This window comes from Poecilia formosa, unplaced genomic scaffold (assembly GCF_000485575.1).
Source record: "Poecilia formosa unplaced genomic scaffold, Poecilia_formosa-5.1.2 Scaffold225, whole genome shotgun sequence".
Taxonomy (NCBI): domain Eukaryota; kingdom Metazoa; phylum Chordata; class Actinopteri; order Cyprinodontiformes; family Poeciliidae; genus Poecilia; species Poecilia formosa.
In genome coordinates this window covers 77,669-90,013 of record NW_006800164.1, presented here as the reverse complement: position 1 = coordinate 90,013, position 12,345 = coordinate 77,669, and the positions used below count along the sequence as shown (strand labels likewise).

Here is a 12,345-nt window from a genome sequence, read left to right as displayed (position 1 = left end):
ATATTTTAAACAGAAAATGGAGTAAAGCCTGACAACCCAAACATTTTATACTTCACTATACACCTTTTTTTAGTCCATACTTATCCAGACCTGGACAGCAAATTCTATACTTTTCATCTAAAATACTAAGATCCCTAAAATCCCTAAAATACTAAGATTCAACCTAAACATTTTATTTTTTTAATGAAGCTACAGAAAAGTTGGCTTTCGTGGTGCTCTTGTTCTCAGCAGTTCGCTTCAAGTAAATCAGATTGTTAAACCCCGAAAAATGGAAGACAGAAAACACTCTGGGTGCACATATGCTCTTCGACACTGGCTCTACATTTTCGAACCACCTAAACTCATCCCAGTCGCGGTAAAAGGCCTCGTTTTGAAGCCGAGGAGTATCCTCATCTCCTCCACACCACTGACCTTCACTCCTTCGGAGTGAAACTAAAAAGCTGCAGGACCAGTGAGCTGTCAGGAACACATGTGTTTACATTCGCCAGCCAGTCAGCATCCACACAGGGTATACTGTAGCGCGCGTTCTAAGCAGGTTTCCATTACATCTCTTTAGATGCTAAGATGCAATGCAAAAAGCATGCACTGCAATACGGCCGAAAAATATGACTCATTTACAAACACAGCCTTGAAGATACATTGTTTCTTAATAAAGTTACATAACTACGCAGCTCAGAAATAAATCACTTAAATTCAAAAGACTTCCCCCGTAAAGAAGGTTAGTAGTCCTCTGCCATATTCAAACAAAATTCCAGCTTCTTATACAGTCATACTGCGCATATTGCTAACCCGGTGTATTATTAGATTTTAGTAGATAAGACATATATGCAGAGTTTACGCCAAAAGAATACCAATGGGCAGAAATTAACTCCTTCCGTTAAAGAACTTATCCCCAGCATTATAAGCAGTATCGCCTGTGGGTAGTTCGCTTCCCACAGACGATAAAAAACCCACCTATTCCACAACTTCAGGTTAAAAAAACATACATGTAGCAGCAACATACCAGTTTGGTTCCCTTAACTGCATAGAAAAACCGGTTAGCGCCAAGAAACACGACAACCGTCTGAAAGTGAGTGTCCGTAAACTGCAGCAGTTTCTCTATGTCTCCTTCTGCACGTCACCCAAACCGCAGCAGTGACTGCCTTTAGCCACGCCCCTTGTGTCAAGAACAGCCAGACGTCATTGCGTATCTTACGCAGCGCGTTCAGATTTTACTGGATAAAAATAAAAATAAAACAAAATAAAACAAAATTTGGTCTTTTTTAGGCTTATAAAAAAAATACTGCCTATTTCAGGTATTTTGATTTAGAAAAGTCTGGTTAATAATTTTGAAATACTTTAAGACAAGGGGAAAAAAGAATAAACATGACATGTTAAAATGAAAGTGCACATACTTTGTCATTATCTTGTGACATTTGGTTAACTGTTCATTATAAAAGGCTAGTTTTGTAGTAATAATTTATCTATTTTAGTATTTCAACATAGGAAAACAGTCAAACAAATGACATAAGAAAGCATCTGTAGAAACTGTTCTTTGTAAATGCACATGTATTTTGAGCAGTATTTACCCACTTTTCAGTTTTTGTTTTTTGTCACATTTAAATTTTCAGATCACCAAACAAATGCTATCAGACAAAGGAAACATGACTTCACACAATAAACTGTTTTCAAACAATGATTTTAGTTATTAGGAAGGAAATCCAAATTAAAATGTTGAAAAAGTAAAACATTCAACATCTGGGAACAAAACTGCCATTTTGTAACACCAGCAATAACTCTGTACACTCCTTTAGAGGAATTTTCCATTCTTCTACGTAAAATTGTTTTAATTCTAGAGTTCCCAGGGATTGAAAGTTTGTTTAAGATCATGGCATCCCATCTCATATAGATGTATGGTATAGACTTTGATTAAGATGTTTCATTTCACGAGTCATTCAGAGCTAGACTTTTTGAATAGCTTTCCTCAACCCATTCCCATCATAAATACAATTGGCCCTTGAAAACAATGTTCTATTTGGGTTACATTTGGATAAAAAATTTTATTAACATATTATATTGATATTTTAGAAGACAATGCAAAGCAAAAGAAGAAGTCTGAAAGCAGCAAAATATTTTTCACATTGCTGTAGCTAGCTTGTATTAGTTTCCTAACTGGTTCTACCTGTTTAGGGAAGTCTAAGCAATTCAACAGGTAGTAAATCACCTGTTAGGTTGAATCAAGAAATCCAGCGAATATCTTTGTTAATTTTGTTAGTTATATCTTTTATCTGCCCAATAGGTTAACCTGTTTTTGGTACAACAGCTAGTAGTATACTACAAACACTCAGAAACCTGCCACTTGTTTCTTAATCATTTTATTTACATTTTTGTGGTTTCATGTGAGGAAAGTGCTTTATCTATCACATAAAATATTGCTTTACATTAACTTGTAACAGTCACAATATCGTAGTACGTCATATTAACCTGTATCAGTCACATTAAAATGGGAAATCCATGTCAGTCAGTGAATCACAGAATTGTGCTCTGCTCCCATCATGTGGATTTTATAAGGTACTGCAGATCCCCCGCACAAGTTTTTGTTTAGGTGAGCCTTCTTTTCTGAGTCCCAGCCATTCATCCGTGGGAGTGTTTGTTAACCGAGACAGCAAAAGGGTTTGACTCGATGACATCATGCCAATAACAGTGATTCTTTTACATCTTCATGTTATTTTCAACATGTAGCTCCACCCAGTAGGTGTAGTAGGGCAAACAGATGAAACAGGTTCAGCAACAGTCGGAACCAGATTTCTACCTCAGTTCTGATCCTTGTGACACTATGGAAGAAGGGATTTTTTTCCGCCTCAGTTTTGAGCAAAACTCCCACACTTAATGAAACTAGGTCTGCACAGGAGTGATCCAAGACCTGCACAAGATCTAGGCCATCAAAAAGCTTCTTACCCCATTTTTAAGATTCATTTAAATGGTTTTGGAAGACTTTTGAGCCACTCTGACTTTCAAAAATGGAGAGATTTACTTTATTGAGGATGAGAACTAATAGTGGAGTCATCTGCATGATTTTTGTGCTCTTTCTTTGCTGCACTACTGGAAAATGCAAACTCCAGGAAACAAAACCAACAAACTCAGTAAGCCTTGACACTGTCAAACCTTATCCAAATGACATTGGGGAACCTCAGCCTTATCCAGAGGAGGAGAAGGGCAAACTTCCTGTGTTTACAATGAACTACAGTCGGATCCAAATCCCATTTGAATTTACTTTATGGGTACTGCTGGCTTCTTTTTCCAAAATTGGTAGGTAGAAAAGCAAGTTTGACTAATTGTGGATAATCTGGAAGTCTAACCTTGAATTGCTTCATCTATTCCATTCAGGTTTCCACATCTACCAAAAAATCACAATCTGGATCCCAGAGTCATGTCTACTCATTGGCATCGGCCTCATAGTTGGGGGCATCATGTACTCTGTGAAGGAGGAACCCCCCGCCGTTCTCAGCTCCGATGTTTTCTTCCTCTACATGCTCCTACCCATTGTTTTGGATAACGGCTATTTCATGCCCACAAGGCCGTTCTTTGAAAATGTTGGGACGGTGTTGTGGTACGCTGTGGTGGGAGCGTTGTGGAACAGCATCGGCATAGGCCTCTCTCTCTTCACCATCTGCCAATTTGAAGTGTTTGACCTTCAAGACATTAATCTGCAGGTCAGTCATGAAACCCTTCTGGTGTTTATCAGCGTCTAACATACTTAAAATAGTTGGTGCATATGTGCTTATGGGTCTTCTTTGTCTGCTCATATTACTGCAGGAGAACTTGCTTTTTGCCTCAATCATCTCTGCTGTGGACCCTGTGGCAGCTCTTAACGTGTTTGAAGATGTTGGAATCAATGAGCAGATCTACATAGTTATTTTTGGAGAGGGTCTCTTTAGTGATGCCGTCACGGTGGTGAGTAACGGTGCTGTGAGACGGTTTGAGTTGCTAATTTTCAGTCAGAGTGTTAACTTGTTGGGTCAGATGGTTCAGATTAATTTAGGACTATGACCCTGTGACAACCCAGCTTCCTTGTGAGGTCAACATGTACCAGTGCAGGTGTGTAAACTAAGGGATATTGACATCTAGAAGCTCACTTTACAGTTCACTGCAGAGTTTTTTTTAATCATAACTTTTTGTTTTTCTGTGGTAAAAACATGATGTTACACAAAGGCCCTCATTTGAAATGGGAAAGGGGAGAGAACATGTAATGTAAATAAGGCTAATGTAACACATTTAAATAAGTTCAGTAGAGATACAAAGTTCTGCAAGACCCCATTTTTTCTTTGCTACCACACAGTAACAGGAAGGTAAGGGAAGTAAAACAAAAAACAAGAAGCATACACTGCTGCAGGGTTTCTACAAATTTATTTCCAATTTTCAAACTGTAATTTTAAAGATTTTCTGGATCTTTGAGTGCAAAAGAAATAATTTAGTTGCATTTATAATTCATTGTAAAATTATATACATATAATCCCCTGACCCCCACAAAACTAAGGTTAGCTAGTTTAAAATCCAACTTTTTAGTAAATGACAATTATTAACACTAAAATTTAGTAGCCAAGGAGCGTTTTTTTCCGTAAAAACCGAAAAAATACATGTAGAGGAGAGTGTTATCTAAAAAACCCACCAGTAAATGGAATAATTTTGTCCATAAAGAAAATTATTCAAATTTAGATGTGATTAAAAGAAAGAAACATTTGGCCAAATCAACACAGAATTGATTCTTTGGGCTTAAAAATCTAATTAGCAGGTTGTCCTGTAAGGCAAATAAAAACAAATAAATCCAAAACTGTTTTTATGCATGACATATCCTCCAAAGTGACTCAGAGGAAAACCTCCTAATCTGCCTGACCGTCAGTTTCTTCTGTGATGTGAAGCCGCCTCTGTAACAATACCGACTGTTTCAGTTGAGTTTCATTTGAAAGCCAAGTTTCATTCAAGCCCTGCTGGCACATTGTTTACAACTGTATGTGGGATAAATAAGAAGTTTGCACCACATTCTCAAGCAGACAAAATATGTTAATTTTTCTAATCAAAAGTTCTTTGATTAGAACACAAAGATTCAACATAATTAGGCTAATATCTCGTCTTGTTTGGCTTTTTGAAATCTTTCTTATGACAGTAAAACAGTAGTTGTCCAGTAATGTGCTTCGTTTTCTGCCGCTTCAGGTCCTCTACAGCATGTTTGCCTTTCTGGCCAACATGCCAGCCATTGACTCTATAGATGTGTTCCTGGGCGTGGCCAGATTTTTTGTGGTGGGAATTGGAGGGGTCCTTTTCGGCCTCCTATTTGGCTTCATGGCGGCGTTCACCTCCCGCTTCACCAGCAGGGTGCGGGAGATCGAGCCCCTGTTCGTCTTCATGTTCAGCTACCTGGCCTACCTGGTGGCAGAGCTGTTTGCCATCTCCAGTGTCATGGCGTAAGTTCGCTGCTTAATCACTGCAAACCTGTCAAACCTGATGACAGTCAGATTCAAATTTTGTTTTTTTCCAGCTCCAAAGCCAAAACTGAAACACTACTTTTGTTATATATTCTGGGGTTGTTATTTTTTTTTTCACTCTTTAAGGCCTGAATATTCATTACTACCAGAGGAAATGGCATTTATCTTTGTATGCTGTGGATCTTGATCTGTAAATCTGACTGAACATAACATCTTTATGGATGTTGCCTTGTTTTTTTTTCCACTTACAGCCCTCTCACGAGGGCTTCCTCCCGCCTTCCTTCAGCATTACAAGACAAACTTGTTCTTCCACAAAACTTTCCAGCCTCAGGAGGCGATGGGTAGTCAAGATTTGACTACATTCTGGATAGACAGAAACTACTCTGGCTCCTAAAAGTTTATGCACCCTTCTAAAGGCATATAAAAAGAAGGCCATAATAAATGATTTCAAATTATTTATCTTGTACAGTTCAACTGAAAAACAAACAAATCTGCGAGAGGATGAGTCTTGTCCTATAGATATAAAGGCTTTTATGATCAATTTGCCACTAAAATGAGTGAGGTGCAACAAAATATAATCACTACAATGTATTTGTTTATGAATAATAATAAGAAACAATTGATATGGTTAGAATTTAAAACAAATTTAAAATAGATGTATGACGATACAGCGTAACACAGACGTGCCAACTTATCAACTTGCACCCTCTAGTGACCAAAAAGAAGAACATATCAAGTCGGTTTTTCACACCACCCTAGCTGAGAGTTTTTGGCAGTAACTGATGAACAATTGAAAATTATAGAGGTTTAGGGATGACAAAATTAAATGAATATACAAAGAAATACATAAGTGAAAATCTTGCATTAATTGATTATCATAAAACAATTAAAACATAATTTAATAGCATCATGAAATTATGACGTGTAATTAAATCTACCTATTGAAATATTTTTTTAAAGAAAATGTATTTAAAAATATATTTAATTATTTTACTGTATATTTATTTATTTCATGGCTCATAATGGTCCTTGCACAGCAGCCATGAAATAAACACACAGTGAAACAATGCATTTTGAGTGAAATGTATTTAATAACTTAAATTTAATTATGAGTTAAGACTTTACAGGTCTTCCTTAATTTTTAGCTTTGAGTATATGATCAGACAGAGGAGTGGCAAAAGCAAACGAGGTGGATTAGTAGTGCTCGCCAAAAATTTATGGCGGCATCCAGGGCATGTTACTGTGGAACATTGCCTCTGCTGGCCTGAAATTTAACTGTTAGCATGTCATGAAGGTCATGAGACTGTCAGGCAGTCTTCAGTCAGAGGTCTCTTTGGATTTGTTGATGGACTGTCTGCTACCGGAGATCCCTCCAGCCAGCCACGACTTATTGAAGATACTGAGATTATATGAGTTATAAAATTAAATTTCCTTTTATGAAGAATTTTTAAATTGAACTGAAATCAAAAAGCAAATTCAAGGAACTAAAACATAATGGCTTTCAAAGTCATTACCATGTCCTTAACATTAGATCTAAAATGTGCCAACATTGCAGGGACTTTAAAATTGAAGTAAGGGGAGATCTTTTTTGTTTTTGTCCTAATCTCTTCTACAGCTTAGAAAAGAATGTGCGTGAACTGAAATTGAAATATTGGTCAAGATTTTTGTTGTTGTAAACTGCTTTTCTTTTATCATTCATACAGCATCATCATATGCGCCATAACGATGAAGTACTACGTGGAGGAAAATGTTTCCCAGAGATCCTGCACCACCATTCGCCACGTTGTCAAGATGCTGGCTACCATCTCTGAGACGCTCATCTTCTTCTTCTTGGGTGTGGTTACCATAACAACTGTCCATGAGTGGAACTGGGCCTACATCCTGTTCACGCTGCTCTTTGCGTTCCTGTGGAGAGGACTCGGTGAGGAGCTTTGTCACTCTTTCCAGAACTTTGTCAAATTCAAAATAATCAGGGTGATTGATCGTTTGGTAACTCCTCCTTTGAAGGAATTCTGGTGCTGACCCAGATCATCAACCCGTTCCGGACTATCCAGTTCAATTTAAAGGACCAGTTTGGCTTGGCGTACGGAGGCCTGAGAGGAGCAATCTGCTTCGCTTTGGTCTTCACTCTGGGGGACACAATTAATAGAAGAAACCTGTTTGTCACGGCTTCAGTCGCCATCATCATATTCACAGTTTTCATCCAGGTAGGCACACTTGTTGTCAGTATTCTTCTAAGTCTTCCATGCATGTCTGACTTATTTTGTCATTATTTTCTTTAATTATATTTATTGACTTTTTTAGGCTTAAGCTCCTTCAGAGCTTTGCAAAAGTCTTCGTATTTCTTGAAACAAATCCACTTTTTGCAGATTCTTTCCGTTACTTTGGTTTTATCTCATGTCTCATGTAGGGCATCAGCATCCGCCCCATAATTGAGTATATAAAGATCAGAAAGACCAACAAAGATCTTAATACTATTAATGTGACGATTCATACCAGGGTGAGTAGCAGATTTCATCGTCTCTTATTGTTGTGTTTTTGTAAAATGGGACACCAATTATGAAACGTTATTTTTTCTATATTTTTCTAGACAATGGAGCACCTTCTTTGTGGCATTGACGACTTGTGTGGACAGTGGGGTCACTACTACTGGAAAGACAAGTAGGGATTCTTTTAAAATGTGAACCATCCAAAAATGTACCTGAAAAAGAATTGAACTATTTTTCTGTGTGAAAGATTTAAAAGGTTCAACGATCGCTTTTTGAGACGCATCCTGCTGCGAGACAGGAAAGCTGAGTCGAGTATAGTGTCTATGTACAAAAAGCTGGAGCTTCAAAATGCCATTGAGCTACTGGACACAACGATGGGAGACATCAGCGCAGCTCCATCTCTTCTTTCCCTACAGTACGTCAGTGTATTTTCAACTCATTTACTAAAGTGTAGTTTCTCCGGGGCATTCTTAATTGATAGCAAACGCACCTATGTACCCAGAGAAAAGAGCTGATTAAGACAAATAATGACTGCAGATGTTGTTTTCCAGTAACAAGTTCAAAACTGGACAATACAGCGATGTCTAATTCAATAAAACAGTAGACAAAAACATTTAAGCAAGTCTTCGAAAAGGTATAATCAATTTTCTAATGAGTCCATCAACTGAATGTTCATACCAAATCTGATTTCACTGCAAGCTTTTGTCCATCTAGAGGGAAGCTGCCATGCTCTTTGTCCATCTTGATAATAGTAATGATAAATCATGGCTTTCATGACTGTCTATTGTTTCATCTTGATCTTAGAGATGAGAAGAAGGAGGCATCTCGGCCAAAGAAGAAGTTCAAGGCTACTGACATTAAGAAAATGCATGACATCCTGTCTAAGAACATGTACAGAATTCGACAAAGGGTAACAATCATATTTCATAGATAAATGTTTCCACACTCTCAAAAATCCACTTCTGCGTTCTGGAATAATTAATTTTACACCAGTTTTATACAACTAACTTTATTTGTATGTGCCAGGGCATCCTCTGAAAGGACGTGGATATTCTGTTACAAAGGAAATAAAGCTGTAGTGGAACTGGGAAGGACAGATGTGTCCAGTGAAAATGAGGAAAAGTACTAGTGTAACCTTTGAAAAAAGGACAAGATTTGGACAAGGACTGGGGTATCCAGAAAAAGTGAGGATAAAAACCAGGATATCTGGTGAAAATATGAACAAGGACTGGGGTATTTGGCAAAAAGAACTAGTGTATCTTTTGTACCAAGAAATTTGTGACAAGGGACAAGGACTGTAACATGTGGTAACAGTACTAAGGTATCCTTTGTTCTGGGGACAAGGAGTGGGGTATCTGATGAGAGGGACAAGTAAAAATAGGGACAAGGATGGGGTATTTATTTAAACTGAGAACAAATTACCAGGGTATCTGTTGAAAATTGGAACAAGGTCTAGGGTATTGCATGAAAATTGGAACAAAACAAATTTAAATCTCAGGAGTGGACGATGGTATTCAATTAGAAATTTTATGGATGGATCATCTCGTTTGATGATCTGTCAATAACTCAAAAGCCATTAAATTTTTAAACTTGTGCATTATTTTTTCTTAATGTCTAAATGTTAATCCCTGTCTTTATATTGAAAATATAACCAATTCTGTTTTCCAGACCACGGCTTTCACCAGCAAACACAGTCTACCAGATGACAGCCAAACCAGAGAGATTCTGATTCGCCGCCATGCAAGCATCCGACGCAGCCTCCGTGCTGAGAATTTCCGTGAACAGGTTTAGGTCTTTTTCTTTGCTCCTTTTTAACTTTTGTATTTCTCTAAAGAGGAAAGTAGAGAAAACAAAATAGTAAATTATATTTTCTCCTTTATCCTTCTGTCTTGTGCCTCCTGTAGCCAGCACAGAACATCTCCAAGTCTCTGAGGTACTACTCCCTCCAACCTGGTGGTAATCTGGATTCTGCTTTACCTCTCAGAAGACGAAGTCATGGTGAGCAGGATCTCCTTTTGAATTCCTTTGATTAGCTATGGTACATAAGCATGCAAATTCTCCCACTTGCTGATTATTTGTTTGCCATTAGCTATTCCTGAGGTGGATCGCTTGCGGTCATCTGGTGTGTCTCCACGCTCCTCATCCCGCTCGCTAATTCCAATGAGCAAACTGAACACAATTGAAGAAAAAAGAAGTCCAGTGGAGGCATCAGTTGATTCCACACACCCTCTGGAACCATCTTCTACAGAAGACCACCTGGATGAGGTGTTTACAGGCTCGAGGGTAAGAGGACGTAGAGCCCCTGTTCCCGCAGCGAGGAGACGTGGCCCAAATCGGGTTGATGAAGATGAAGATGAGAATGTCTCTGAAGGTCAAGGGGAGGAACGGCATCTACCTCCTCGAGGCTGGGCCCCTGAAAACAGGGATCTTGGAGCAAATGAGGCTGGAAACTCATTACTTAGACCGTCATCACTAAGATCCCAACGCTCATGGAAAACATGACAAACTGACCTTGTATTTTGTACACAAAGAAGTTATTTCTTTCTGATGGATGTAAAATTTGAACCTAGAAATATGGAGTAGCAGGCTTCCAATAGAGAGTGTACTGTATAATGTTCACCAGGACCCAACAATCCGTTATTTTTGTATTTGAGGACTTAATTTGGATGTATTTATTTTTACGTTTCGACTGTCCTGAGCCAACAGTGATAAAATAAATGGAATTTGTAGGTAAAGCCATTATTAATTTTTTTTTATTTTTAAAGTCTGCTGTTTTCTGCATTCGCACAGGATTAAAGGTTGACTAACTGAGCTCCCACACACAACAGTCCCTTATCTTAGCAAAATGTGTTCTCCCAGCCAATTCAACAGATGGCTGCATGATGTGTTTAAAGATGAGAGTGTTGGCTAAAATTAGCGAGATGCTGAAGTCGAAATTAATTTCATGAAATGAAAACGTAAAGCAGTCTTTGTCAAAGCAAAAAAAAGGGCCATTTGCTGAATGTTTTGCCAAGCTTCAGTTCTCTGCACATATTAAAATGGTATCAGAACAGTCAAAATAATATAGGCAGAACCAGGAAGTATGAAAAAACGACAACAAAAATTTGAAGTAATACATGGTTAACAAATTTGCTGTCTATTAATGTGGATAATTTAGCTATAAAATGAGGATTATACTCAGGAAACTGTTCTCCCGCTATGTTTTGATTAAAAAAAACAACAACATTTTATCCTTACAGTGGTATTTGAATTGTAGCAACAAATAAGGCATAAACATTTAAAATTAACTTTTGTTATCTGAACTAAAAACCAAATAGAATTTTGATGCCCATGATGTATATTTCTGACAACATACAGATTCAGTTATCTAATCTGATGGAGTTGTTATAATACACTGCTGTATATTCCACCATTTAACCAGTACATCTGAAACCAGGAAGAGGACCCACAGGTACTATTAAACTCAGGAAAGAGGAGTTCGAGCATTAGATGTCTTAATGTTCCCTTTTATTAGTCCACTCAACTCTTTTACGGCCCTCTGTTCTCATAAACCTCCAGAGGTAAAGCTGTACGTCTGCCCGGCAAAGCTTTAAACGTTGGGATGAATTGTTTTTACAGTTAGCAGAGGAAGCTAACTCTTACTTTTAGGGGAATCAAAGAAATTCAGCTGTATATCACAATGCGAAAAAACAGTGTCCCTTTGATATTACATTAGTAAAGCTCTGCAATAATAGAGTTTCCACCTGAAACTGTGTGCAGTGATTTAATGTCATAACAGAGAAGAGACAGCGTGGATTTGTTGTGGGAGGAAGCCTTGAACAGGAGACAGACGGTATCTCCTCATCTCCTGTAGGAGGCAAAACTCTAAGCTCAGCTCAGGTTTAGTGACCAATATTTCATAGGTAAAAACACACAATGACAACTGAAGATAAAAAAAATGACATAAACATGATGAAAACAGGCAAAAAGTTGGACAGAAATGGGGACATTGTTAGATCGGTTGAAAGGAGCAGGATGTGGGTCAACATGCAAGGTTGGCATCTAACATTTTTAACACAACTCCAAATGACAACAAACGGCAAAAATGAAGAGGCAGAATGTTAAGAACTATTTAAAATCTCAAACTATGCCATTTTGTATGCACACAACAGGCTCAGAAACATTGTTCACATAATAACTGACTGCTCAGCTTTCGCGTGTTTGTCCTGAATCCTTTTGCTTCTGCACGGCTGCTTTAATTAAACATGTGCCACAGCGATTATGGCGTTTCATTATTTCATAAGAAGCAGTGCAGTATGAAATTAACTGTTTCATTGAGAAAAATCAAAGGCGGGACTTCAAATAAATGGTTTATTGAGGAACATTTTAGGCCTAAACGCGGAATAATTATGTGC

General features: G+C 37.9%; 2 protein-coding genes across 14 annotated transcripts in view; one reads left to right on the top strand and one right to left on the bottom strand.

Annotated features, from left to right (window-relative positions):
• LOC103149406 (type I inositol 3,4-bisphosphate 4-phosphatase-like) overlaps positions 1–1,154 on the bottom strand; it is a 29,872-nt gene extending 28,718 nt beyond the window's left edge. For 7 of the 13 annotated variants that reach the window (XM_007568546.2, XM_007568547.2, XM_016679910.1 and 4 more), the window contains exon 1: positions 1,004–1,153. The gene's annotated coding sequence lies outside the window, so the exon portion shown is untranslated. Of the gene's footprint in view, positions 1–1,003 lie in introns of all 13 variants that reach the window. The other 6 variants (XM_016679905.1, XM_016679907.1, XM_016679908.1 and 3 more) reach the window with 1 other exon arrangement.
• A 1,637-nt stretch (positions 1,155–2,791) lies between these two features.
• Positions 2,792–12,058, top strand: LOC103149405 (sodium/hydrogen exchanger 2-like). The gene is made up of 13 exons (XM_007568542.2): positions 2,792–3,288; positions 3,367–3,692; positions 3,796–3,933; positions 5,191–5,441; positions 7,166–7,383; positions 7,470–7,669; positions 7,873–7,962; positions 8,053–8,123; positions 8,199–8,366; positions 8,756–8,861; positions 9,620–9,736; positions 9,856–9,949; positions 10,041–12,058. The coding sequence occupies exons 1-13, from the start codon at positions 3,000–3,002 to the stop codon at positions 10,451–10,453; spliced, it is 2,481 nt and encodes an 826-aa protein (XP_007568604.1). The 5' UTR covers positions 2,792–2,999; the 3' UTR covers positions 10,454–12,058.
• Positions 12,059–12,345: the final 287 nt, after the last annotated feature.